Source organism: Apus apus, chromosome 23 (assembly GCF_020740795.1).
Source record: "Apus apus isolate bApuApu2 chromosome 23, bApuApu2.pri.cur, whole genome shotgun sequence".
Lineage (NCBI taxonomy): Eukaryota > Metazoa > Chordata > Aves > Apodiformes > Apodidae > Apus > Apus apus.
This window is the reverse complement of record NC_067304.1, coordinates 4,616,937-4,644,117: the sequence shown is the minus strand read 5'-3', so window position 1 is coordinate 4,644,117 and position 27,181 is coordinate 4,616,937. Positions and strand designations below refer to the sequence as shown.

Sequence of the window (27,181 nt, the reverse complement as noted above, 5' to 3'; positions counted from 1 at the left end):
TCCTTTTAAAGCTTATTGAACGGGAAAAGAGTTTGGGATCCATGATGTGACTGACCGTGGACTTCCAGAATTCCTGAAGACTTGTGGGGACAGGTCAGTGAATCCTTGGCAAAAAGGAAGTTTTCGTTGCACCCAGTTGCAGGCTCTGCTCCAGTTTGCTGCCAGGTTAACCTGCCTCTCCCCTTCAGCTGCAGGAGCTTGAGGAGGCTGCTGTCTTAAAAGTGGTACCTAAAGGTCATAATGTGGGAATTCCACTGGTAACTGACTTGGGCATGACTAGAGACTTTGGTAGTAAAATGTTGTTTATAGTAAACATAAACTGAAAGACTAATTTATCTTCCTGTGGGTGACAGCTGTAGGAGGAAGAGAAAAGCACTAGAATAGGCTTTTAATCTAATGCTGGTGATAGCCAGAGTTGGCAAGAGACTTGATTTTCATGCCTATGTTTAAAAGTAATAATAAATTGGAAGGGAAATGTATCAGGAACTGCTCTGTTGGTCCTCACCTGGATGTGTCAGACTCAGGAGCAGTACTGAGAAAGTGGCCAGGCTCAAACCACATCCCATTCTGGCACTGTTACAGTTCCAGACAGCAAGGTTTGTGTGTGTAACAAGAGGATGGCCAGAAATTCGTGGAAATAGAACGTGAGTAAGAACTAGAAAAGTATCCAAATTATTTGGCCCCTGAAGTCATGCAGGCACTCTTGAAAAACGTGTACCAGCCTTAAAATGTTTTCTATTATTCACCCTACCTGCAATTTTATTTTATTTTTTGTTTTGTTATTTAAATGAGTGATGCTACCTGAACTTTCTTGCATCATCCATAGCTACTACCCCTCCACTCAGTGGGGAGTGGCTGTGGTGCTGGAGCCAGGAATTCCAGATTCCCAGCCCTGTGCTTGGATTCTAGGCAGTGCCTTAAACTCTGGAACTTATTACCACAAAGCATTGTGGAAGCCAAGAGTGCTTGGCTTATGGGATTTGAAAAAAGGATTAGAAATTTGATATGGATAACAAGAATCTCCAGAATTAATAGCAAATTAAATGAGAGCTTTACAAGGGAAATCCCTGTATTTCAGGGCAAAGCCCAATCTTAGGATTTAGTAGGAAGCTTCTCCTTGTAGGGAGATTTTTGTTGCACTGTTTGCTGGTGTGTATGCTCCCTCACAGCTTGTCAAATATGTAGCCTGGGCAGGGTCTTCTCTGAGAGTGTCTTGTTTTCTTGAAGAGCTGCTGATGAAAGCACCTCATCCTCACGGTGTTTCCAAACACCAAGCTGTTGCTAGAAGGCCAAAGCCACATGGCTTGGTATAGATGCTGCCAAGAGATAACCATAACATTATCTGTGAACAAAGACCTATTTAAGTTTATCATCACTGTAATGCAGTAGAGTAATAGTAGAAGTCTGTCCAGACTCCACTAGCAGCATCTTTTTAGATGGTCAGTTTTTGTCAGCCATGAGAAATGCTATATCCAGAGTGAGAGAAACTGAAATTACTGGACTGATTGGTGAGTTGGGAAATACAGCCTTTGGTCTGCTTTATCTTTGCCAGAGTCCTTAGAAAGCATGGATGTGTAGTGTAAACTCTTGCTAGCCCGTTCCCAAACTGTTTATTTCATCAGAGCACTTGAGTGGCAGTGTTTGGTGGGGGGTGGTTGTGTTGGGTTTTTCCCCCTGAGTTACACTCTGCTTTGATTAAAGCTTCCGTGTGGAGTTGAGGGCCGTGGCTGGGCTCTTGTGAAGCAAAGGGAGACAAACACTGATGCTCTGTACAAGCAGTCTTTATATGGGATATTTCTACTCTACTAGATTGTATGAGTCTCAATCTCTGGCTTCCATAGTCTTCCACTGACAAAATACAGCATGAAAAGTTGTGCCTGGGGCAGTTCCCTGACTGCACCCTTTTCAAGGAGCACTGCAGACAGTGATGTGGCAGACAACTGCAGAGCACTGCTGGGTTTGTGTGTTCTTCCTGGGACATAACTAGTGGTTGGTTTGATTCAAGATGCCCATTAGTCTGTTAGGTCTGGTACCACGCTGGGAGCTTGCTTAAATGACAAGAAAAAAACCCACACAGTAGACGTTGCAAAGTAATTTGCTGATGGTCTGTCTTTTTCTCGATAGCTCTATTTTCTTGGGCAATTTTAGCTTGTTTCATGCACAGCAACTGAGTCAGTACTAATGCCCTCCTCTGACTTGAGTATCTTCAGAGGCTTCTACCACTTCTGTCACAGTAGGATTGTAGAGCTTCTCAGATGGGCTATAAGTGGTGTGAGTAACATCTGTTGGTGTTTATTCTCCGCTTTTCTCTCTGGTGGAGCAGTTCACCCAAGGAGTGCCTTGTTTTGGTTTTCTATAATGCATGTGTCACTATCTCCTTATCTTGTCAAAGGCAACATCAAAGCAAAACACTTGACCTGTTGGGTGAAAGTTGTGGAGGTTTATGGTGGATTTAGGGCTCCCAGGGAGCAGAAGCAAAAGGAGAGGTGGGAGAGTAGCTGCAGGTAGTGGTAGGAGGGATGACCAGGCAATAACAGTTAAAAAGTCTTGTACCTTAGGAGAAGCAAGTGGTGACTGTATGGAGAGGGATACACAGAAACCAAAAAGAGTTTTATCTGATGAATCTCCTCCCTTCACTTCTGCTGTTGGTAATAATTCCATCATATGATCCTGCCTGGTGGCTTCTGCTGGGGGGCAGGCAGTGTAGGACTGCAACTTTTAACTAGAACTAACCCTAGACAGCCAGCCTGGGGAGACTTGTGATCCCTCAGCTGTGCAGTTAAACTCATGATCAAGATTGTGCTGTGAGTGGAGCAAGGGACTCATGAGAAGCTGGTGAGCAACTGTCAAGTTATCTTCAATGCTGATTTGATTTCTGAATGCTTAGTATCAGTCATCAAAACTATCCATGTGAAAACAGAAACCCTAGAGCTCAGCTACGAAAGGGGACAGAGGCCTTCACAGAGGAATCCTTACTTTTCCAAAAGAGGGAGAAACTTTAAAGCAGACTCTGCAAGGCAGTCAAGCAATGTGTCTGCTCATAGAAGATTGCCTGTCAGCATGGATCTGCATAACATAAAGGAAATCTTGCACTTGCCACAAACAGAAGAATAGGAAGAAGTAAAGTAGGAAGAAGAAGTAAAGCAAAGGATTTTTTTTCCAGTTCTGCATCCTGGGGCTTGTACTGTACAGCCAAAGCACGTGTGTCTCTAAGACTGACAGTAGGTTGAATCCATACATCACTTGAAACCTGTTATCTTTCTTGTGCTGCAGTTCCTCTTCACTGCTGCAGGAATCTGAGTCTGATCTTGTATCACAGAGCTGCAGAAGCTGCTGATAGGTCCACCAGCCAAGCCATCGAGTTGCTTGTTCAAAAAACATAACCAAGTGGAACTACAAAGTCACCATTTTATTATTTGTAGGCATGCTGTTCCTTGGAGGTCCTCAAATTTGTGCCCTTCCTCCTTGTTTTCATGTCCTAAAATGTCAGTTCCTTGTGCAGTTCAAAAATATTTGTTTAACATTTTGCCAGCCTGCATAAGAGGAAAAACAGACCCCCGTGAATATTGTCTGGCAAAATAAGAAGTGTAATGTAGGAATGTGGTCCCAATGGCTTCTTTGTCTCAGTGCTGGAGGGTGGCTGGAACACACACAGCAAGAAGCAGGTGCTTGATTTGCAGCTCTGAACAGTTTTTCTTCCTCCACGTTACTGTACATGTACTAAGAGAAACTGCTGCTAGTCCAGATCACTGCCCATGTCATGTACTAATTATTGCTGTGCTACCTTGGTTGGGATTTTGGAATAAATTGTCCCTGTTCAGACAGAATAAAAGATTGTTCTGGGTGCAGAGAGAGCTTCCTTGTAGGTCTGTGGCAAGAGGCAGTTCATAAATGCAAAGAGATGGAGCACAAAGGAACAATGGGATGACAGTGGCTTTCCAGGGCAGCAGTCTGTGCGTACCAGGTACTGGCTGTTGGCCTGACAGGGAAGGGCTTTGTGTGGGCACTGTTGCCGTTGGACTCCAGAGGTGTGTTTGGGAATGTTTATGACAAATGACTCCTGTGTGCTAGGGGCGGTGGGAGCAGCTGGAGCAATGCTGGAACAAAAGGCTGCTGTGCTACAGCCAAGGCCGACTGAGCAATTAATGGGCCTAGAAGGGTGGCTTCAGTCAACGAGAATTGACTAAAGCTGGGTTTAGGAGTGTGGCTAAACGTAGTCTGGAGGGGGGTCTGACTGTGCATTTAAAAAGGAGAGCACAGGAATTGCACAGGGAATAACCAGAGGGAGGGAAGGATGCTTCCCAGCTATTAAATCTCTGAGCCCATGGATATTGTTTCAGGGGAAATTCTGGCAACCTCAGTGCTTGAGATCCTTCCTTCCAGACTGGACAAATCACTGGAGAATGTGCTGTTGGGAGCAGTCCTGCAGCAGCCCCGGGGAAGATGATTCAACAGGACCTCTTTCATCTTTGATTTCTGTGAACACAGTCTACATTTGTGCTGCCCCCAGATATTCCCATTCATCACTGTCTGTGGCCAATGTTGATAGCAGCATAGAAGCCTTTTGGGCACGAGCAGGGAATGCAAGTTATCCCCTCTGCTCCCAGAAGGCTGCAGCTGAGGCTAGTTAGCACATGCTGATGCACAGCCAGAATGGCCCAGGATGGGGCTGATGATAAGTCCTTTCCCAGCTCTTACTGGGCAAAGCCAGCACTATGCCTGCCCGAGGTGCCCTGGCTCTGTGCCCAAGGCAGCCCAGAGCATGTTACAGGAATATCAGAGGTCTTTCTGCTTCATTTGCAGCACCCTGAACTTTACTCCAGTAAATATGGGCAAGAGAGGGCCCAGTGTGGAGAGAAAATCCCTCCTCTGCTCAAAGTCTGAAATGCACAAACTTTCATTTATCCTCTGCCACTGCAGCAGACTTCTTGAGTGCTAAGTAACTTCAGCACTCAAGCCACTTTCCTGCCTATCCTTGTTGATGGATGAAACCTTCACTCTGCATCACAGCAAGAAACTAACCATGTGCAACAAGAAGTCTGAGCACCCCTGCTCAGAGTGCTCTGCAAAATCCAGGGAGCTTTGAACTTGAACTCCATGCTTAATTACTAAAAAGCTAATAATTTAGGGCTGATTATCTTTCCAGGGCTCAAAATGGAAGTTAGGTTCCAGTTAATAAGGAGAGACAGGGTGGAGAATGAGGGGGGTGGTAAAATGTCTTGCTCCCTTCCCCTCCTATAGAAATGGCAGCTTTGAGCCTGGCCTTCTTGAAAGTGGGAAACTCCCCTTCCAGGCACTCTGTGCTGCTGTGTCCTCTGTGAACAGCCACAGCTTCATGCTAAATCCCTGCCTGTTCAGGGTCCATAACACGTTAAACTGATAATGAGAATGGGGAAAGGAAAAGACTTCTGAAAAGATCTTCCAGTGAAACTTATCTGTCTGAAAAAATAAAATCTGATTGCTTCTTATCTTTGCAATTATCCAGGCAATTTCAGGCAGAAGTGAAATCATAGAATCTCATGTTTGCAGAGCCAGGCCTCATGACTGGTGTGCCATGATAAGGAAGGACTATTTCAGCAGTGATCTGAGGGCTCTGGTTAACTCAGAGAAGTCACTGTGCTGCAGGCAGCAGCCAGGGCTTGTGCACAATCTTTGCTACCCCAGGCACATAAAACTACTGTTCTTGTAAAAAAGATCTCGGGACTCTGACGTGTGGTCTTTGACCTTAACAGGACTTCTCTGGGGCAGGTTATTCCCTGCACGCTGCTCTTCACCTGTCCCTTTGGCAGTGGCTGGTGACAGAAGGTGCTTTACTGGCAGTCTGGTATCACCTCAGCTCCCCTGGCCACTGCAGTCAAGAGGGTGGTCTGGGGACACAGGGTTGGAGAGCCAGCATGCAGGGTGGTAATGGTCACCCTGCCAGAGGGACAGGTGGCGGGGACAGCGATATCTTACAGCCACTCCCAGTCCAAAGTATTTGGAGAGTTTTGCTTTATTTCCTCCCCCTTCTGAGTTTGTCCATTGGGGGTGGCTGCCTGCTCCACATCCGTTCTGCACCAGCTCTGATACCAGCACTGATGTGATCTCTTCTCAGAGCAGGGTGGTAAAACCCCACGTTCCCGGGGGAGCTGCGGGCTGCTGCCCAGCTCGCTTGTCTCTGGTGCACTCCGGGGCTGATGTGACTGATGGGGGTTCTGTACTCACAGCTGTCTTGGGGCTATTCCTCATGCTGCAAAGGCTCTTTGTCTCATTCAAAGCCATGACCTCATTTTAGAGACAAAACAGAGAGGGAGAAACCCACCAACCTGCCAGCAGAGGTCAAAGGGCTTGCTGAGAGATATGTTAGCATCAAACTTCTCCGGCAGGGACACAAATAACTGGAATTGCAGACCAGAAAATTACCATGAAAAAATGGACTAACTACCATGTGATTACAAAAGAGCCCATTAGTTCTGTGTGTGTCTAAGATTCAAAGTATACCCTTTGAGGAAGAGCACAAGGTCATGCTCTGAAAACTTTTGAGCAAAAGGGACTGTAGAAGTCTGTGCCTGTAGCCTGATGCTCTCCAAGGACTGCCATGTGTGGAGCTTTAGCTGCTTGCTCTCCTCCCTCTTTTCTAGGCACAGACCTTGGCAAATGTTCCTTCTGGCAGAAAGAGGGCAGGCTGGGTGTCAGTGTTAAGTGGCAGCAGCTCCTGCTGTGGTTAAATTTGTCAGACCCCTCACTGCTTTTTTTATAATGGGCCTGCTGGGGGTGCAGTTTTGGCTAATGACCACTCTTCCAGCCCCCCTGCTGGGGCTTGGCAGTTTGTTCCTGCAGAGCTCCTGGCCCGGGATCCATGGCTGATGGGCTGCATTTGCAGCCTCACATCTCAGCACCAACCATGGTCTTTGCTTTGGCTCCTGCTTGCGACACTAGTACATCAGAACTGTCCTCTCCACCCAAGGCTGGTCCTGAGACTCAGCTGGCCCCATGACTGTTAAAGCTTTCCAAATAAAGCCAGAAATGACGAAGCTCTGTCATGGGGCAGAAGTGCTAGAGCTGCCTTGGAGCCACAGTGTGCCAGAGGCAGGAGGAGCTGGAGCTTGGTGTTGGCTTCCTGAGGAGTCAGGCATCCCGTTACGCAGCATTTCTGCTCTGGTTGGAAACACTAAGTTCCAATTTCACTTCCCATTTTCCCAGCCCTGTGAGCAGGCATGGCAAAGCGGACATGATAAAGCAGCTAGAGTTTCTGCCTTCCCATCTCTTCTCTGGGGAAATTCTTCTGCTCAGCACTAGTGATTAAAACAGGAGTTGCATGTCACTCTTTTCGGTGCTAAGGTGACCCGTGTGACAACCCTCCACCAGGTCTCTTGTCTTTGCCAGTTCCAGTTAACTGGGGTAAGTGCTTTCCTGTCTGCTTTCCCTTTATCACTCCTGGTGATTATTTCATCCTAAGAAGGATTATGATAATGCAAACCTGTGAGATCCCATGTGCTTGCTTAGGCAGAGCTGGTGGGCAGCGGATTTCATAGCTCAGAATCGGGTGGTGATGACCAGCGCAGAAGTTCACGTGCAGTTGTTTTATGTAGGTAGCTGCAGTGGAAGGAAATGCAGATTCAGTGCCCAGGTGGAGAGTCACAGAGTTTTGGTGAGTGTGACCTGTCCTTGGCTTTGCTCTGCCTGTGGGGACACTGGTGAAGATGCCATAAGCCTCAGGCAAGCCTGTTCTCTGCATTAGGTTTCTGTAGGGGTTTTGAGTCCAGCTGCAGAGCTCTGGGGACTGCGGAGGTAGCATGGGGTGCCCATGCTGCAGCCTGTGGTCAGGGTCACTGCCAGACCCCAGCCCTGCTCCTGGCAGGAGAGGGTTGAGTGCAGACTCTTCCTTTGCAAACCTGTCCTTGTTGAGGATGTGCTCATGGATCCATCCAGGCACAGCAAACTCCTCCTGGAGCCTCGCTGTGCTGAGGGCTGGCTGGGCAGGGGGTGCAGCCAGTGCTGGGGGGCTGGCTCTGGTGTGGTCCCAGGAGTGGGGGGGTCTGAGCCACCTGTTGGAGTGTCACTCATGGGGAGGCCGCTGCCCTTTTTAACAGTGTCCGTCTCTTTTTCCTCCCTCCTCTCTTCCCGGTATTCCCTTTACAACCAGCCCATTGTGCTGTGGGCTGCAGCAGCTGGGTGGAGTGTTTCAGGCTCAAGTGTAATTTCAGTGCCTTTAAAAGCCTTTGGAGAGCTTTTTTTTTTTTTTTTTTCCCCTGAAGAGGACAGCAACGCCAACAAGGGATAATTTGATGGATTACTCTGCAGGGCCGAGGGGCTCTCCTTAATCCCCTTTGTGGGCCTGTTTGACTAGACGCGTAGCAGAAGCCCCCAGCCTCAGGCAGAGAAAAGGCAGCTCAGCAGGGTGGGTTTTACACACTGACATATAAATACGTCCCTGGTCATGTGGTGCTGGATATAATCTGTGCCCGTTACCACGCTGCAGAGAAGGGGGGCACCTGGAGGGGGCTTATTTTTCCCCTTTCCAGTGCAATTTACATTTTTATTCTTCTGCTAAAAATAATTTAAACAAGAAAAAAAAAAAATAGAGAGGGGGTGGGGGAAAGGCTGACTCAGACCAAATGCCAGGGTGATGGGCATGGTATTTAAGCACCAGAAATGAGCTCAAGTGAAAAGCAGAACCAGATCGTCTCTCATTTCCCCTCCTGCTCCAAAACAGGGGCTCCTCTCATGAATAAAAGCAAGAGCTTGGGTCGTGCAGTAGAAAAACAAAGCTGTAGCACTGATGCAGAGCCAGCCAAGCTTGTCTGGAGGTCTTGAGTTGTTTATAGCCGACCTGACGCCGACTCAGGAAAGGGTGACCAGGAGGAGTGAGGCTCTTGAGCGCAGAGTCTGAAAATGCTGCTGCTTCGGTCGCACTGCGTGTTTAGGAGAGTGTGAGGTTTCTCTGTGCTGAATGAACTTTGGTGAGTAGGTGCCAATCCAGAGCACTGGCAAGACCACCCAGCTGTGTGGCAGGCACAGGCAGTCCCATTGTGGGTCCTTCAGTGTGATTTGAAATCCCCTCTGCAGCTGAGCACAGCAATGGGATATTTATTGGGGCACTCAGCCCTTCATGGTGTCCCTGATGGAAATGGGACTGAGCTACAGACCAGCAAGGCATGGCTGCAGCCTCAGCCCCTACTTGTCTGCAGAAGGCACAGTGCTCAGCTCCTCTCTGCACCCCCTTAGCTTGGTGACCATCCTCTATGCGTGGAACTGCAGCAGGATCCCAGGCAGCCTGAAACCTGTTGCTGCTGCTGGGTGAAGGTGGTGATGACATCTGCCAACTGCAGGAGAGTTACTGCCCCCACTGGCGTTGCTGGGCTGATGACTGTCCCTTTGGGACCCCTGGCAAGCTCCAAAAGTGTCAGCGTGGCCTCCGTAGAGTCAGTGACCTCGTTAGTCAGGCAGTTCCTGTGTGTAACAGCAAAGGGAAGAGGAGGGGGATGAGCTGGAACTGGCCATTCTTTGCTGCTCTCTATCTTTGCTCCTGGTCAAACAGGAAAGCACTGGAGCTTGGGCAGCTGAAGCCTGGGAGAAAAGCCTCCTGCCAGGAGCAATTCCTTGGTCTGGCAGAGGAAGAAAGCAGGTTGTGGGACAAGAGGTCAGTGGAGCCTGTGGGCTGCCCTGCTGTCTGTTTGATATTCCTGTTGCAGGGTGAGGATAAAGCACCCCTAGAGCTATTGGCACGGCTCCCAAAAAGAGTGTGAAATGCTAGAGGTGTGCAGAGTGAAGGGCAAGCAGAACAGACCTTTCTCCACCCTGGAAAGCATCCCCTGTATGACAGGCAGAGCATGGACGGTGCTGTCAGCCTGCCAGGCTGGGAAATCATCCTTTCCTAACTCCCATTCTTGAGAAATACTTTGACCTTCTCATCCATCTCATCGGGATCTTCATTTGCCTTTCCCTGGTGCCTTTGCTTTATCCAGTTGATGAATGTGGGACAGTGACCTGTTTCACATGGCCTTGCTACAGTCACTTTCCCTCTCAGATACACCTTTACCTGAGGGAGCCACTGATGGCAGCAACAAGTTCCTCCTTAAGCTTCTGCAGTCATGAATCAGTCCCTGGGGCTGGAACAGCTCAGCCCTGTGCACCATCAGGACTAACCAGCCTCCCAGGTTAGGACAGCCAAAGGTAGAGGGAAGGTCACCGGGTGGCTTGTGCCCCACCTCTGCTCCCTGGCAGTTGCAGACATATCCTGGTAGCTCTGAAATGACAGGAACTCTGTGGTCATGGCAGCAGGAATCTGGCAGGGCCTGAGACTGCATCTCAAACTCTGATCTCAGGGAGCTCCAGCCATCTGCAGGAAAGGTGAGTGGCTTGGTGGTTATGAGAGACAAGAGCTTTGCTCAGTGTCTGGGTGCAGTGGCCCAAAGAAACTGGGAGATGTGGCCCCCTGGCATCAGGAGAGCAGCCAGCACAAAAGAGCCTGAACTAAGCTCCAGCTTCTAGGTAGCCCTGAGAGCAGAATCATCATGTTGAGGGTGCTGCAAGGAAGCAATTGTAGCATGGCAGGAAAGAGCCACCCTTCAGGCCTGACAAATTCAAATGTCTCCCTTTGAACCAAACTCCGTGGAAGGTGTTCTGAGCTGTCGTGGGGACCTGCCCCTTCCCAAAACTCTGGCTGCATTTGTAGGATCTAGCATTTGTCCTGGATTAATATGTCCTGGTGTCTGGGCTGCTGGACGCTGCACTGTGGGGTGAGGGAGGGAATTCCAAATGGGCTGGGGTGCCTGGGTCTTCCTTGTTCTTCTCTGAGGGGATTTCCACCCACTGCTGCTCCTTTCCTAAGCCGAGCTGCTGAGTCTGATATAATGGAGCCCCTGAGCTCAAAGGAAATGCAGAGTTAATTCAGAGAGACTAAATAAATTGCTGTTCTCCCATCCCTGCTTAATGACCACTCCCCTCTCACCACACTGTGAATGGGGTCAAGGAGATTTGGGAGGGGAGGGGGAAGGGGAGATCGGGTCAGGAGAGGTCGGGTGAGTTTTCCATTTCATCCTGCCAGAGCTATTCTCCATGGTGCATTTCACATTCAGCAGCAGTGAATGGACACTGATAGCTGTGAAAGGATGTGGCACTGGATAAACAGCCCTTCCCTAAGCACTCCTCTTGTGCTCTCTCCCACCCTTTCTTCCAAAGGGCTTCCAGGGAGCGGGGAATTAATGACATTCATAAAGAGCCCCTTGGAAGGTTGGAAGTGTAACGTTGTGGTTATGAATGGAAACCCAATGGCTGGTCAGTACCCTCGGGCCTTCCCTCCCTCTGCTGCCAGTTGGGAATAGGTTCCTGCATCAAACCTGCCATGTCAGAGGGAGGGAAGTGTGGGTCTGTGTCACCTGGGAGCTGTGGGACCAGAGCAGCCCCCACCTGAGCTCCATCTCCTGCCTCCAGCACTGGCCAGTTCCTCAGGTGCTTCTCTAAGAACCTGAGGCTTTTTCTTCCCTAAGGCAAAGTTTGTTACGGGATAATTTTTTCCCATGTAAGACAGGGCTGGGTTTATTATGGAGCCCTGAGAGGTCACAAATGGTTGATGAATCTAATTCTCTGTTGTTTGATCATTACTGTGTTTGTTGAACTGTGGGGTAGGTACATGACTGTCATAAATCAGGGAGGCTGCTGCCACATTTAGTAACATCTCTTGTCCCTTCTTTACCCCTGTGATAGACTGGAAGGATAATGGAGTGGCATGGTGTGTAGTCTTCTGAGGAATAAATGAGTTTTTCTCTGCCAAGTAACTATACCAGAATTTTATTTTTAAAATGTCCATTCCTCAATCTTCATTCTGTCAAATCACTGTTTGGGTGTGATTACTTGTAAGATCCTATTGGGAAGATTTGAGGAGATGGGAAGGAGGAGAGACTTCTTTCAGTCTTTGCTTGTGCGTGCCTATCAGTGCCCTGCACATGGTCCACTTCCTTCAGGTGCCTCAGGGTTTGTTTCTCCTAAAGCCAAAGGTGGGATTCAGGGTCTGTTAGTGAGGGCACACGGGCAACGTCTGTGCTAGCTGAGAGGAAGGAAGTGGGAAGTGAACTCCTGCTGTGGTGCTGCTGCCTGTAAAGGAGTCTGTGCATCTGACACCAGGGGTAGATGCAGTCCTGTTCCCACTGGCATGTCTGTCTGTGCACTCCTTGGTGCTCTCCTCAAGTTCCTGTCATGGGTTTTGTCAGGCAGGGCCTTGCTGCTTCTCTGTACCACATCGAGCAGAGGAGAGCACTTGTCCAAACTTTTTCTGTAGCATGTGAAGAGAGAACAAACTCCGTGGGGGAAATGTGTGAATGCAACCTGCTGGTCTTTGGAGGAGTGGGCTCTCAGAATCCTCTTTCCCTGGCTTCATCCCGGCTGCTTCTCCTTGCTCCCTGTTGTGCTGCTTGGTGACTTGTGCTCCGCAGAGGCAGGCTGCCTGGCTTCCTCCCTGTCCTGCTGGCTGCTTCAGAGGGAGAGGAGAGAGAGGGGGCACGAGGCACCAGGATCACTGTGGGAGGTGCAGTCCTTTCTGCTTTGGTTGCCTGCTGAAAAAGCTCTGTGCAGGTGGCAGGGAGCCCTCTGCTCCTGGCTGCCTTTGTCCAGCAGTGCTGCTTTGCTCCTGCCCCCAGGACCCGCCTCCTCCCTGGCTGCCAGGTGAACCAGCCTCTCGGAATTGATTTGTTGTTTCTCTGCAGAGGAAGGAAAGGAAAAGTTTGGTTTGTAAGCTTAAAACACAACTCCTGGGTTTAAAGATGCTTTACTTCTACTTGGGAAGGGAGAGGAAGAGCAGAGTAGAAGCCGTAACACTCAGCAGCAGATGATGTCCCCATGGCACGACAGCTCTGTGAGTAGCTGTGAAAAAGCCCCACATGTGGCTCCCTTCTGCTTCTGTGTGCAGGAAACCTTACACAGAAGGGCTGGTGTGCCTCTTTGGGGGGACCTGGCTGTTCCCTTTGTCAAGGTGCTTGGCGTTGTGCTCCACAGGGAGGGACAAACTGTCCCAGCTGCAGAAGTTCAGGGAAACAGAAGCCAGAGGACAAGAAGTGGCTGCTGCTGTGCAGTTTTTTGGACGAGCCACTCCCCGGGTCTGTGAAAGGTCTTCCCACCACAAGACACCAGGTCCTACTGGGCTGGACTGGCTGGTGCTGGCTCCCTGTCAGTGTGGTGTGGAAGTACTGCTGGTGGAGCGTATCTCCCAGCTGGGAGTTGGTTTGTCTGACTCACGCCAGGGCAAAGTTACAGAGCACCAGACCCAAACAGTTCTCCTGCACAGTCTGCCAGATAAATGGTCCTGGAAGAGATTAACATTTTAAATGAAGTGTTTGGTCTTGCTGCTGGGACTTCTTTAGAGCCAGACTGTTACCTGCAAAGCTGCAGGGCACATCTCCTTGCCTTTAACAGGAAAATAATAACCCCATGTACTAAACCTGGCTGTTTGTGAAGTGCCAGCAGGTCAACAGGAGAAGGTGACAAATGTTGACACCAGGGCAGGGCTTTGAGCAAAGTTCAGATGAGAGTCCAGGCCAGGAGTGTCCTTCTGGGCAGGCGTGGGGGGCAGTGGGAGGCACCCAGCGAGCCGGGGTGTGCTCAGCACCTCGCGCCGCAGGAGTGGTTTGGTGCTAATAACACCCGGCGTAGGGAGGGCCCTGAAACCAAACCCGTGTGTGTACCTGCATCTCGTTCCACCTCTGCTGCCTACAAACTCTTCCAGAAGCTTTTTCCTGCGTGCGGGGTGCCCGGGCTGGCTGCAGGAGCTGGAGGAGGTGAGTCCAGGCTTCTGCCTTCCTTTCAGCCTGGCTGCTGCGAGCCTCCCAAATCTTCCCTCTCCATCCCTTTGCCCCTGTCCTTACAGATCAACACCTCAAGTGGTTTTCCTTTTCTTTCCAGCTAAGCCCTGCATTCTGGGAACAAAATCAAAAAGTAGTTGATGGGTATTGGGACAAAATGCAGTTTAAACAGGAAAGGGTCCATGTTCTGTTGCAACTGTGTCTGCAGCTTGGTTGCTGTTGACAGCTTCTCATCGCTGGCTGTACATGATTATTGCCTCTGGGTAATTTATTTTTTTGTTAAAGCCCTCTGAGGGTGTGGAGGGGGGAAGAGACAGGTCTTTTCTTACCTGCTGGTAAGAAATTCAGCCTTTCTGCCTCAAACTGAAATTCTCAGGCAGCTGAGGAGAGGGACAGATTCCTGCTTTCTCCCCCGTGCTAGAGATGTCACTGTGATAAAAGGGGAGAAAACCAGTTTTTTCTCTGTGCGTGTGTGTCAGACACATCTTTTACTTCATGTTTGGCATTTACCTTGTCCACTTCTGTAAGCCCTCCAGACCATGGACTGCAGCAGACAGTTGACATTACATCTCCCTTCCAGGTCTAGCTTAGAGTGATGGTGGTTCAGTTCATTTTGCCTTCTGATTTTGCTTCCACTCGACCGAGGCTTGTGCTGCTGGAGCTGGGGGGCTGCAGCTTAAATCCCTGTCCCAGGGCTGTCAACCAGCTGGGCACCCACCAGAAACGAACAAGGCTGTGACATCCTGTGTCTAGCCCACATCTGAGAAAGGTGGTTGCTGCCCCCAATCGCTTCCTTGCAGATAGAGTATATCTGAAGTAATGCTGAGCATGTCTGGGGCCTCCGAGGAGCCCTTTGAAGCCTTGTCTGGTGATTAAAGGAGAACTGTTGCTGTTCCCCTCTGCCGTTAGCTTGCTATTTGACCTTGGGCAAGTCAGCTAAATGTTCACAGTTGTTAAAAGGAGATATCTTTTGTGACAGTTGAGTTCTAAGTGAGTGTGGAGGGGGAAGGTGAGGGATGCTGGAAGGAAAATAATTAGTATTTATGGTGTGTAATTGGCAGCCTGTCAGCTCTCCAGCTCAGGAGTGGTGCCTGCCCTCTGCAGCAGTGAGAGGCAGAGAGCAATGCTTGCATCTGTGTAAGAACCTCACCACCACCCTCCAGCTTCACCCAGGCAGCAACCTGTGGCTTAGCTGGCTGGTGGCAAGAGGGGAAGAAACAGAAAAGGGACAATGCAGAGACTGCCCCAACTGTACCTGTCTACTGATACTTGGTGGAGGTCAAATACATGTGCTCTGTGCAGTTAGGGAGCAATGATTTGCACCATGTTTGGTGATAACCTGAAGTTCTACCAGTGTAGCTGCAGCAAGGCCACGGTTCAGCAGTTCCTCCTGGTCCACCCTTTGCCTCCTGCTTGGCCCTGGGTCGAGCAGCCCTTCCAGCTCTGCACGGTCTGGCCTCCAGCACTGGCTGCCTCAGGGTGCTGAGGAGGGAGACAAGGGTTGGCCTGGAGACATTCCCTCTAGGAGCCTTTTCCTTTCCCCTGTAACCAAGGCAAAGAACTCCGAGAGGCACTGGGCTGAAAAACTGGATTTTTACCTCATTTCCTCGGATGGATTCACTCTCTGCAGTGAGGGAGCTACCAGCTAGCTGCTCTGGCACGAAGGGGTGTGCAGGCAGGCAGGGACAGTTACAGCTCCCCCACAGCCAGGGAGGGAGCAAGCGGAGATAAACTCCACCTGCCTGTCTCACATTCTGTTCACCCTCCTCCATCCAAGGGACCCGGAGCAGCAGGGGCTGCGCTGTGGTGGGACAGGAGACAGCAGCTTCTCTGCAAACTGGGAGCACAGTCCAGAAATGGGTCACAAGCTGAAGCACACTGAGGCCAGCGGGACCTGTTATGCCTTGTCCCCACAGAGAAACTCTGTGGTGGCTCATTTGGGGTGAGAAGCCAGAGCACATGAATCCTGAGAATTAGGCAGCAGTTTCTTTTACTGCTGAATCAGTGTCTGTGCAGGAGTTTTCTGCCTTTCCCGGAATAACTACAGACTTGAGATGCCTTTTTTTTTTTTTTTTTTTTTTTTTACCAAAACAGCAGTTTGGTGGACTAACCTAGATGCCAGTAACCCTGCAGGTTTTCTTTCATTTGTAGACTGACAGGGGCAGGCTCATAACAGGTTATTTAGAGGCAACTGCTTACTCTGCCTTAGCTGCTCAGTCCCTGTCCTGATCAGGTAGCCTCTCCCCTCTGAAGAAAGCTGGAGAGAGAGAGAGTGTTACAAGGCAAATAAATGACTCAGACTAATGAGTAAGGTAATTGCCGTTCACTGTTAGATGAGGCTAAAGTGGGTCAGGTTTGTTTGTGAAACTCCATGGAGGCACCATCTGTTCTCTGTGCCGTCTCAGGGGCTGGAGATGGGATTTGGGTGAAACTGCTTCCCTGGGAGCCCGCGGGGCAGCACAGAGGATGCCCTGGTCATTAGACAGTGACATGGGTCTCTAGAGATGACCCTGTGTGACTGCAGGCAGTGCTGGTCCTCGAAGGGGATTCTTAATTGATTTCAATGGGACAGGGGACCCTAAATCCTTTGTCCCTCTGCTACAACTGCCCATCTATAAGATGAGGCTGGACAGGACCCTGAGAGGTCATTAGACCTCCCTTAGCCCCGAGGCAGAATGGGATTTTACCAAACCACGTCTGACAGGTGCTTGTCTCACCAGTCACAAGCCCTTGGACAGAAACCTGGCACCAATGTAGTTTGTGTCTTTTAACCCTGCCACCTCCCAGATGTCCTCTCTTCACCCTCATGTGCCTTGCAAGCCTGTTGGGAAAGGGACTGTCTCTTTCAGTGGTGATGTGTCTTTGTGGTACCTGTTTTCAGCCCTTTCCCCTGCCCTGGACCCTGCTGTGTCTAACAAGCTCTCTCTTCTCCCACACCACAGCATGTGAGCAGAAGGAGAAGCCTGGAGTGGGATCCCTGCCTGCCCACCCCCGGACTCAACATTGCTGGGGCCACATCTTGCAATGAGAGGAAGAGGAAAAGATGGTTAATTCACCATTGCTAAAAATGGGAGGCAGCATCTGTCCAGCAGACCAGGAAGGGAAGCTCCAGACCTTGCTTGTGGGGCATCCCTGGGAGTGCTGCAGCCGGAGTGACACAGCCCTGTGTCAGTGAGGGGCAGCATGGCACAGAGGGCCTGGGCCACCATGCTCTTCCACAGCCACAGGACCCAGCTCCTGCTGGTCAACTCCCTGACGTTTGGCCTGGAGGTCTGCCTGGCTGCAGGGATCACCTACGTGCCTCCGCTGCTGCTGGAAGTGGGTGTGGAGGAGAAGTTCATGACCATGGTTTTAGGTAGGTGGTTTTTTCTCTCTTTTTAGAGGTGCGTGTTTCCTCTTACTGCCTGCAGGACAGGGTCGAGTAAGGACATGGTGGCTTGTCTCTGTGGGGTCCTTGCAGGGCTGCTGTTGTATCAAGGGCAGCTTTGTGTTTGGAGAAGGGGGCTGTGACCCAGTGAAGCTTACTGAGCTCCTAAAACATCCCAAGCTTCTTTTACAGTGCACACAGACCAATGTCCTCCAGATCAGTCGCCCTAATGACATCTGTTTCTCTTTTCCAGGGATAGGACCTGTCCTTGGCTTGGTTTTTGTCCCACTGATCGGATCTGCTAGTGACCACTGGCACAGCAGCTATGGCCGGAGAAGACCTTTCATCTGGATGCTGTGCCTGGGTGTCCTGCTGAGCCTCTTTGTGATCCCACACGCCAGCAGCCTGGCCAGCCTGTTTGCCCTCAACACCCGCCCGCTGGAGATCACCTTCCTCATCCTGGGCATCGGGTTGCTGGATTTCTGTGGCCAGGTCTGCTTCACTCCACTGGAGGCCCTGCTCTCAGACCTCTTCCAGGAGCCAGACAACTGCCGCCAGGCCTTCTCTGTGTATGCCTTCATGATCAGCTTGGGGGGCTGCATTGGCTACCTCCTCCCAGCCATTGACTGGGGTGGCAGCTTCCTGGCCCCCTACCTGGGAGGGCAGGAGACCTGCCTCTTCAGCCTCCTCGCTGTCATCTTCCTCGGCTGTGTGCTGGCCACGCTCTTTGTGACAGAGGAGGCAGCCACCCAGGCAGATGTTCTGGATGGCCCAGTGCTGAAGGACACTCCCCCGAAGCCCTCACCTCCTGCCTGCTGCCTTTGCCAGCTTTCCAGGAGCTCGTGTCTCCTGCAGGCCAGGCACATGGTGCAGGCCCTGAGGAACCTCTGCACGCTGGTGCCGCGGCTCCACAGCCTCTACTGCCGCATCCCCAAGGTCATCCGGCGCCTGTTCGTGGCCGAGCTCTGCAGCTGGATGGCACTCATGACTTTCATGCTGTTCTACACAGACTTTGTTGGGGAAGGGCTGTACCATGGTGTCCCCAGGGCCAAGCCAGGCACGGATGCCAGACGTCACTACGATGAAGGTGAGAAGCAAACCAGCTGCTCTGAGGCTGCAGCACTTGTTCCCTAGGACAGGGGTGTTTAGTGGGAGCTGGGAATGGGCTCAGCTCTGCTAGTAATGGCAGAAAAAAGGTTGCAGGAAACTAGACTTTCTGCAGATGGGTCAGGAAAAAAAGCATTCCCTGTGATCCCCAGAGCATTGCACAGTGGGCCTAATAGGGAAACGCCTCTTTCTCCTTCAAGCTACCAAGCACAGACCAAGACCTGGCAGGGCAGCCCTGGCCTGGGGCTGAATTGTTGAGTGGCAGAACAGTCTGGCAGGTTGCATGCTGAACAGGATGGATCCAGCTCTGTCTGCAAGCTGTGGCTGCCCCGGCCAGGTCCTTCTGCTGCTCTTCCCTCCTTTTTAAGCAAGGGGTGATGGTGCTCCCCATCTCTTGGAGTGCATGGGCTGGAAATCTGGGACATGCTCCATAGCATTGAGGTGGGCTTTGCTCCATCTCCCTGTCATGCAACTGTGAGATTCCATCTCCCCTCTGTATCTAGGGAGCCCCAGAGCAGCTTTCCCAGCTCCCATCCCTCAGGTCCTCCCTGGTAGCTCTCATTGCTGCAGTCGGCAGCTGCCACATCCACATCATGGGACACTGCTCACTGCAGCACATTACCTGTCCTGTTTTGCCTACTGTGTTGTGCCAGAGCCTTGACTCGCTGCCCACCCTTTCTTTTCCTCTCCCTGATCTAAGTCTTTTATTCTTGGAGGCCCCTCCCTGCCTTTCTCTTCCAGCTGCATATCTTGCCCACAGAGTTTTCCACTCACTGCCTCCCTGAGCTCTGCAGTACACTGCCTCTTTGTGCTGGGTGTCTGTTTAACTTAGAGGGAGCTTAATTATTATTTAACACTTGCACTGTATGGCTTCCAGCAGGCCAGGACTCCATTGTGCTACCTGTCATAGAAGCATGTGTTGAGTAATGATCCTTGCTCCAAAGAGTTAATGGTTTTAATTCCCTGAAATCTGATAGATCTTTGCAAAGGGTAAGGTCCGGAATGCTACCGGATACTGCAGTCATTTAGTGGCTGTTTTGTACTTTACCTTGGCTTAAGCACAATTCCTTGTTCCTTTTGTTCAGTTGCTGGTTTTGGCATCGGATGATAACAGATCCTTGTTCACAAGCAGGTGACAGATCCTGGGTCAAGAGTAGGAAGGTGCCCAGAAGCACATGTATGCTGCTGGTGGAGGGTGGGATGTATTGGGTGATGCTGCTCTGTGGCTGTCAGGACTGTCTGAGGCTGTGCCACACTCTGCATGGACCCTGTGGAGCTGGGTCCCAAAGGAGAGGGAAGGAGGCCCCGAGGTGTCAGGACTGTGGGAGGCCTGGGTGCAGTCAGGACAGTGTCTGTCACCACCTCTGCCTCCCTGCAGGTGTCCGGATGGGCAGCTTGGGCCTCTTCCTGCAGTGTGTCACTTCCATCTTCTTCTCGACAATCATGGACCGGATGGTGAAGCAGTTTGGGACACGGGTGGTCTACCTGGCCAGCGTGGTGTTCTTCCCCGTGGCTGCCTTTGTCATGTGCCTTTCCCACAGTGTCATCGTTGTCACCATCTCAGCTGCTCTGACGGGCTTCACCTTCTCTGCACTCCAGATCCTGCCCTACACGCTGGCATCTCTGTACCACCATGAAAAGCAGGTAGGGCTCTGCTGCAGAGAGCAGTGTGCCAGACAGCTCTGAGGACAGCTTGGCCAGCCTCTTCTGCCACTTGTAACTGGTACAATCAGTTCAACCCATGGAACAGGAACACATGCCTGTGTGCAAAGGTTTTCCTCGTGTCTTTTGTCTCCAGGCTGGGTCTTCTCTGAAGGTTGCTCTGAAATGGAGGAAATAAGAGAGTTTAGCATCTCCTTCCTCAGGCATCCCCTGCTCACAACAAGCTTTATGCAATTTTTTAAAAGTGGTGAGTGGGCAAGATGGGAGAAATCAGCTAGGGTTGGTATATCAAAAGGGATGTTCCTGTGTGTTCTGCATATTTTTCTAGGGCAACTGGTGCAGGTTACACCTGTGTGCATTCTGCAACCAAGGCACATTTGCAGCACTGCCAATTTGAGGTGCTAAAAAACTTAAGAATTTTCAGCCCTTAGAGGTCCTCCTTTCCAATTTTTGTCCACAGTATGAAGACCAGTAAAATGAAAACTGAGGTTCTTCCTATTCCCCTAGCTCCGAGATAAATAAACGTTGTGAAACTTTTGACACCAACACAAAAAGCTAGTAATCCTGTGCCACAGATGTTATCCTTGTGGAGAAGTCCTAGGAGGTTCCTGAGTTGCACACTGGATTAATAAGAGTTTCTCTTGTGCTGCAAATGCAAAATTAATTTGTGGTTTGAGAGCAGCTCTTTCATCCCAATGGCAGGCGGTTCACTGCACAGTGAAATAAGTAGGAGTTTTTACCACAGGCATCCAGATGTTCACATTGAACAAATACTTCTGACCAACCCATCCCAATTTGCAGCAGGCACCCTGTCAGGGTAGGGGTAGGAGGGAGGGTTGTGCTTCGCAAGAACTTCAGCTTGGCTCGGCTCTCCCATGAACATATTATCAGCAGAATGAAAACCAAACTCCACAGGCTGGGAATGTGAAGGCCACATTCCCAAGAGTTTGCCAAAGGATTGATGGGGAAACACTCCTAGTACAATGAGGTGTGGTGTGTAGCTGGGTTTGGTCTCTGTTGCCCTGACTTGAAAGTTCCTCCTTCCTTTACCAACTCCTTTGCAGCAGGCTGCAGGGACCCCACAAGAAGCAGTCACTAAAATGCCTTTTGCAGAAAGTTCCCCATCTTCCCCATTTCTGTTCTCTTCTTTTTTCTGACTGTTGAAATCTGTCCCCGTTTCTGTTTGCCTTCCCTCGTTCCTGCTTCCTCTCCTCCCTCTCTTTATTTTTTTCCACTCTTTTTTAACTTTAAACACTCCTCCCGAAGCAAATCAGCAGAAGGGGCATCCAAAGGGGCTGTTGCTTCCACCCTGGGCAGGATCGTTGGTGAAAGCCTGCGAGGCCACCTCAGCTGGAGCTACTTGCTTTGCCCAGGCTGTGTAAGTCTCTCCTTTCTCCTGCATGCCCTCTCATCTTCACATGGCCACTGAAAATTGTCTAGAACAGGAGGAAAAGATCTGCATGTTCTAACAGCTCTTGGTGGAGGTGAGGTGCATGGTGGGCATTCACACCTTCTGCAGATGAGGTTCCTCATGCCCACTGCTCCCCATCAAGGAAGATAAAGCTGCTGCTTGAGGCACCAGTGGCTCCTGTGTTTGTATCCTGTGTGATTTTAAAGCATAGGTTCTCACTAAGCTCATTCCTCTAGATTTAAATTAATTCTCCACACTAGGTGTTCAAACACCCCTGCCAGAACTTATATCTCTGGAGTCCAAGCCTGGATCAGTACAGAAACCAAGAAACGTGGCATGAACCCTCAGGGCAGCTGAACAGGCTTCTGGGCACGTCAGTGGCAAATAGGAAGGGCAGGAACTGCGGGGGACATGCTAGCTCAGCTCACACAATGCCCCTTCTGTGCTGGGCTGTGAGTTGCTTTGAAGTCTGATGGCAGTAGGAGGCACGTGGGAGGATTTTTAAGCTCCACATAAGATAAGTGAAGTCCTGGATTAATGCATTTAAGTGTAAATTCATAAGCCTGTGCCGAGTGAAGGAGTTGAAGGGTGCAGTGAGCAGCTGAGCAGAGCCCAGGTAAAGCTTTGTGAAGATGACTGCTGTTTAGTGAAGTTCTCCTCTGATCTCTGCGACTGAATCTGAAACTGTTTGTGCTACTGATCTGCAGCCGTGGCCTGGGGCAGCGTGAACAGAGACCGACTGCCTGGTGCTGACTTACACTAGGGCAGGGCTGGGTGTAGCTGGGTGGGTGCCAAGACTGCTGCAAGGCTTTGGGATGGCCTGCAGCAGAGCTGGAGTGCCCACACTGCTGCCCCAGCGGGGCCCTCCTCTGGATGTGTCCCTGTCCCTCCTGCAAAAGGAAGGGCAGCTCCAGCAAGCCCCTGCAGCTGGGTGCAGTGCTCCCGCTCTCCAACAGGTGCTTTTTTTTTTTTCTTTTTTCCTTTTTTCCTTTTTATTTTCTTTGTTCAACCTCCCCATGCAGATAATGTCCTTCGTTACCTGCTCCGCCCCGTGCAGCCCAGTGGCTGTTGCATAAATGGCAAATGCCCTGGAGTTTTCAAGCTGGAGCTCTGCAGCAGTTTCACTGCCTGCACATGACTGCCTGTTAATGGGGAGCAAAGCACTCTGTGTGGTGCTGCTGGGATGAGGCATGGCCCAGAGACCTCAGCTTGAGCAGAACAAGGCAAAAAAAGGTGAGAAGAAAAAGATTTTTCTTCCCCCCACCTTCCTTTTCTAGCCTGAGTGAAGAGGCTGAGGTCAGGCAGATGAAGCAACTCAGTTGAGGTCATGCATGCACAGTCCATTGCAGAGCTGAGAAAAGAGCTCCTTCCTGAGTTCCCAGCATTGTGCCATCTCAGCTGATGTCACTCTTAAGTACCTCAGAGATTAAGAAGTGGCTGAAGTGACCATGCATCCAGGGCTTTCAGCTGTTTGTCTGCCCTTTGGGCTCTTCAGCAGGAAGGTTTTGGGTTCCCAGTCTTTATGAATACTTGTGTTGGCACTGGAATGGACTGTTGGGCTTTGTGATCTGTTCAAAGTGGTCTCTGGCCCTTCACTCCTGTCCAGCAAGTGCACATCAGCTGATGTCAGGATGGGGTGAGCTGTAGTTGGTGCCCAGATTCCCTTGGCACCCAGTGAGGAGGTGACAACCTGGGGCTCAGCGCAAAATGTCCCCAGGCTGAGCCTGGCCTAGCTTTGGGCTGCAGCAAGTCTGCTGAGCCCCAGAGCTTCCACACAGCAAAGGCACCACTTGGCCAGGTTTCCCTGGTGAGTCAGGGTTGCTTTGAATCCTGTGCCAGCTGGGAGAAGCCAGGCTGGCCCCTGGAGGCCATCTCACACGGGCCAGGCTCACTGCAGGCACTCCCCACCTCCAACAGCCTGACCCCACACCTACCAAGCACAGAAGGGCTTTGCTCTCCTGCACAAAACATGGGCCCCCACCAGCTCCCCTGCCAGCTCACTCCTCACATGCCCTTCTTTCCCCCCAGGTGTTTTTGCATAAGTACAAGAGCAAAGAGGAGGAAGACGCGGCTCGATTGGACAAGAAATCAGCCTTCTCCAAAGGCCTCCTTTCCAGCCAGAAGCTGCCTTACCAGAACGGACATGCCGGGATCCTCTTCTCCTCTTCCTCCTCTTCCTCCTCTCCTGCAGCTGCCAGCTCAGCTCTGTGTGTCAGCTCCTCCTGCGACGTCTCCCTCATGATGATGGTGGGAGAACCGGACTCGGTGCCTCCTGGCCGAGGGATCTGCCTGGACCTGGCTATTTTGGACAGTGCTTTCCTCCTCTCTCAGGTTGTCCCCTCCCTCTTCATGGGGTCCATCGTCCAGTTTACGCAGTCGGTGACTGCCTACATGGTGTCAGCTGCTGGCTTTGGCCTGGTGGCCATTTACTTTGCAACCAAAGTTGTCTTTGATAAGAGTGACATGGCGAAGTATTCCGTGTGATGTGGAAGGCACGAGGGCAGCACACGGGTGCCTGCACGTGGTGAAATGAGATGTGTGTGTGTTCACACAGCCACTTGTGGGGAGCCTCGTGTGGCACCTGCTCTCCCCACGCTGTTGCTGTAGCCCTAGGGGGTAGTTCTGGGGCTGGGGGCAGGAGAGGTGCAACAGGGCTAATCTCAGGTGTAAATATGAGGCATCGGGGCATTGTGCTTCAGGCCATCAGTGCTTTCCAAAGCTGCCTTTGTCTAAAGAAAGCACTGCACAGCCAGCACCAAAGGGAGTTAGGGCAGAGAAAGGAAATGGACTTTTCCTTTAATAACGGGTCATGTTTCTGTGTAATTCTACCTAAACTGAGGAGAGGCAGTGGTTTGGGGAAGGGAGGAAGAAATAATATGCTCTCCTGTTCTCCAGTTAGAGTTTCATCTTCCCCTGCTGCTTTTACTCAACTGCTAGAGCAATACTTCTGCAAATGGGACACTGGGAGATTCCCTTGGAAAAAGAAAGAGATGAGTAGCTAAGGTTTGGCCATGGGGCAAAAGGGGGTGCCCGTGTGTGCACACACACTTCTGTTCTTCCCCACCTCTGTTCTGACCTGGAGAAACCACTTAGGAGAAAAGTTACAATGTCTTGTTTTGCAAAAACAAGTAATGTTTCGTTAGGACCAATTCCAAAAGGTGACTTACCTTTTACCTATGCACCAAGTTGCATCAGGTGGAAAGGACTTATTAACTTTCTTTAATTTATTTAATGATTGTTTTTAGCTTTCTTCACACAGTTCTCAGTGAGTCTGACCTCTCAGCCCTCGGCTCTCTGGGCTGCTGCCTCTTCCCTAACACATCTAGGTATTTTGTCTTTTCCACAGCTGGCCCCTAAAAGGTGCTGTACGCCAACAAGGAGTCAAGGTCCTGGCCCTCAGTCAGCACTTAGACTGGGGAATGACCCAAACTCTGCCTCTAAATTGTAGAGGAGGCATGAACTGAGTGCTGGGAGGCCAGGCTGGGAGTGTGCACAAGAGGCTCACCAGTCCTTAGCTGGTCTAAACAAAGCGTTTGTGAGTAATTTTCTGTGGAGGTGTGTGGGCAGTGAGATGCACTGCTGAGGTTCTGCTGAAGGGCAGAATGTTGCTATTTTTGCAAGGTCTTGTCAGACTATTCCTTGGCATGGAAGCAAGGTTACTCCCCTGCTGTCTGCAGACGGGTCCTGAGAGAATTTCTCCTAAGCTTTTTAAACATTTCTTTCCCGTAAAGGGTAACTGTTGTTGTTTTATTTCTTCTCCAATTATATGCCTACCAGCCTCCATTTCCCACAACAAGCTTTGTGTGCTGAAATGCAGCTGTTTTGGGGATGGATTTGGCAGCTGCTTAACCACTTCCATAAACAGCTTTTTGTCTGTACTTCCTACCCTGCTCTCTGTCCACTTCAGGCTTCAGCAGGAAGTGTTTGAGGCAAAACGTTCTTGCCAAAGTTGGTGTGTTTCTTGGATAAACGCTTCTAGTGATCAGTTACCTCTGACCCAAGATTTTTCAAGCACATTCCTACTTGAGTGCTAAAGAATCCTTTATTTTTCCTAGTGTAAAAGTGCTTTTGATAATTGAGCCATTTGTTTAAGTGCCTAGAGAGGGCATCCACACCAAACTTCAGGCGTATGGGTTGGATGAGAAAGGCCTGGAATGCCTTGAGTGATCCTTGAGAAAGCAGTAAGCTTGAGGGGGAGGCAGCCTTGTTTTATAATGTCCTTTGGTTTGGAATGTGAAAGAAAAAGATGCTGCAGTTCTTGATTCATAACTTGTATGTGTCCCTCAAGAGGAAAAGGCTAAATCCTGCTAGGCTCCCTGAGTGACCTGCTCTCCATCTGCTGTGGTGGCTTTGGGGCAGTGATATCCTGTCTGTAGCTGGTGGACCTGAGTGGGTTTGGGCTCACGGGTTGTGCAGCAGCTGAGCTGGAGGGCTTGGGATCAGTCAGTGCAGGTTGGGTCTCAGACCTGTTCTCCCATCCCCTTCGTTGTCCTGGGTCATGGGCTTGGCACCCAGGTCTCCTTGGTGAGTTTGGTGTCTGCATCCAGAGGTCTGATCTCACTGCCCCTAGGAGAGGGCAGGCTGGGTTTGTCCAGTTTCCTCTTAATTCAGATGTGCTCTGTGGGAGGTGCTTGCTCTTCATTTATGTTCAAAAAAGACCTCCGAGTGACTGGACTTGTGACTCTGCAGCAGCTGCTCTTGCTCTTTGCTGCTGATCCTAGATGGGTGCCTGACATCTGGCTTTGGCCTGACCTGTGGCTGGATTGGTAACAGAGCTTATGCTCCACTTCAGCTGGAGAGACAATCCAGCCTGAACCAGGAACTCCTTATCCACTTGTCCTCTGGCTGTGCTGCTTTTTTGTTCAGCCATTTCAGCAAGTATGAGAAGATCTACTTGATTTCTCTCCTTCCTCTGCACCCTTCTTCCCATGTCTCCCATCTGGAGTGAAAGCCAGTGAACTCAGGAATTGCTCCTTTCCTTCTTACCCTCTTGTTCCATCGGGAGAAATCTGCTGGGCCATGTGCCAGCTCCCAACAGAGTGGGCAGATGGGTACAGGAAGGAGAGTTTGCCAAGACCCAACTGTCTTCACTAAACCTGTCCCCGTGGGAGTTCGGCCCCAAACAGATGTGGCTGATGGCCCTGAGAGTGGGGCTGTGTGCAGGAGAGGAGGGGTGCAGGAGTGGGTGGGTGGTGGGCAGCTGGAGGACAAGGAGCAGCTTTCTGTGTGGAGGACAAAAAGGCAGCAGTTTTGGGGAACAGGGAGAGGGAGCAGGAGGGAGAGGGGGTTGAGGGTTTGCAGTGATGTGAGGGGCTGGAGCTGGGCTGGTGGGACCGTGCCCCTTGCTGTGGCCTTGCCCTGTCTATAGACCACTTCAGAACCCTTCCTGCTCAGGTGGAGGTGGGCACACCCCTCCCACGCTGCTACAGATCCAACCTGTGTGGAACCTCCCCAGGACTCGATGGCTGCACCACGTGCAGGTCTCAGTACCAGCTCTCCCAAGGGTGACCATGGGTGATCTCTTCCAGGTGCCCTCCTGCTTTCTTCTCACGGGTGAATCACACCGTGCCTGTCCTTTCCTTTCGTGCGCTGGGGCTTTGGGAGCTGAGGGGGGGAGAAGGGAGAAGGTGGTTCTGGTACCAGGCTGGTGTGAACCTCCAGGTTCAAGGAAGGATGTGTGGATGCTTGTGTTTCTTCGGATACCGTGTGCTGTCTGCGAGATGTTCGTGGTCTATTTATTCGCTAGAGTAAATATTTTGTATACGATTTCAGAGGAAGGCTATTCTAAATTTATATGGGCGAGGAAGAAATAAAAGGTGTTTGAGCGGGGCCCGCGCGGTGTGTGGCTGATCGGGCGGG

General features: G+C 50.8%; 1 protein-coding gene and 1 long non-coding RNA gene across 3 annotated transcripts; one reads left to right on the top strand and one right to left on the bottom strand.

The window, feature by feature from the left end:
- SLC45A3 (solute carrier family 45 member 3) lies at window positions 1–27,151 on the top strand. 2 transcript variants are annotated; one of them, XM_051639012.1, is made up of 5 exons: window positions 1–93; window positions 16,718–17,130; window positions 17,396–18,229; window positions 19,628–19,893; window positions 23,351–27,151. In XM_051639012.1, the coding sequence occupies exons 2-5, from the start codon at window positions 16,959–16,961 to the stop codon at window positions 23,804–23,806; spliced, it is 1,728 nt and encodes a 575-aa protein (XP_051494972.1). In that variant the 5' UTR covers window positions 1–93; window positions 16,718–16,958; the 3' UTR covers window positions 23,807–27,151. The 2 variants fall into 2 exon arrangements, with proteins under 2 accessions (XP_051494972.1, XP_051494973.1); XM_051639013.1 differs by lacking the exon at window positions 1–93 and adding an exon at window positions 13,552–13,751.
- Window positions 11,772–23,538, bottom strand: LOC127393710 (uncharacterized). The gene is made up of 3 exons (XR_007891533.1): window positions 23,456–23,538; window positions 19,298–20,071; window positions 11,772–12,677 (listed from the first exon to the last, which is right to left on the bottom strand). It is a non-coding gene; the product is annotated as an uncharacterized LOC127393710 (long non-coding RNA).
- Window positions 27,152–27,181: the final 30 nt, after the last annotated feature.

Bases quoted from the DNA above. Each gene is read 5' to 3' on its own strand.
- SLC45A3 (XM_051639012.1), top strand. From the start codon at position 16,959: ATGGCACAGAGGGCCTGGGCCACCATGCTCTTCCACAGCCACAGGACC. The intron at 18,230-19,627 runs GTGAGAAGCAAA...GCCTCCCTGCAG, and splicing joins CAGACGTCACTACGATGAAG to GTGTCCGGATGGGCAGCTTG. The intron at 19,894-23,350 runs GTAGGGCTCTGC...CTTTCCCCCCAG, and splicing joins TGTACCACCATGAAAAGCAG to GTGTTTTTGCATAAGTACAA.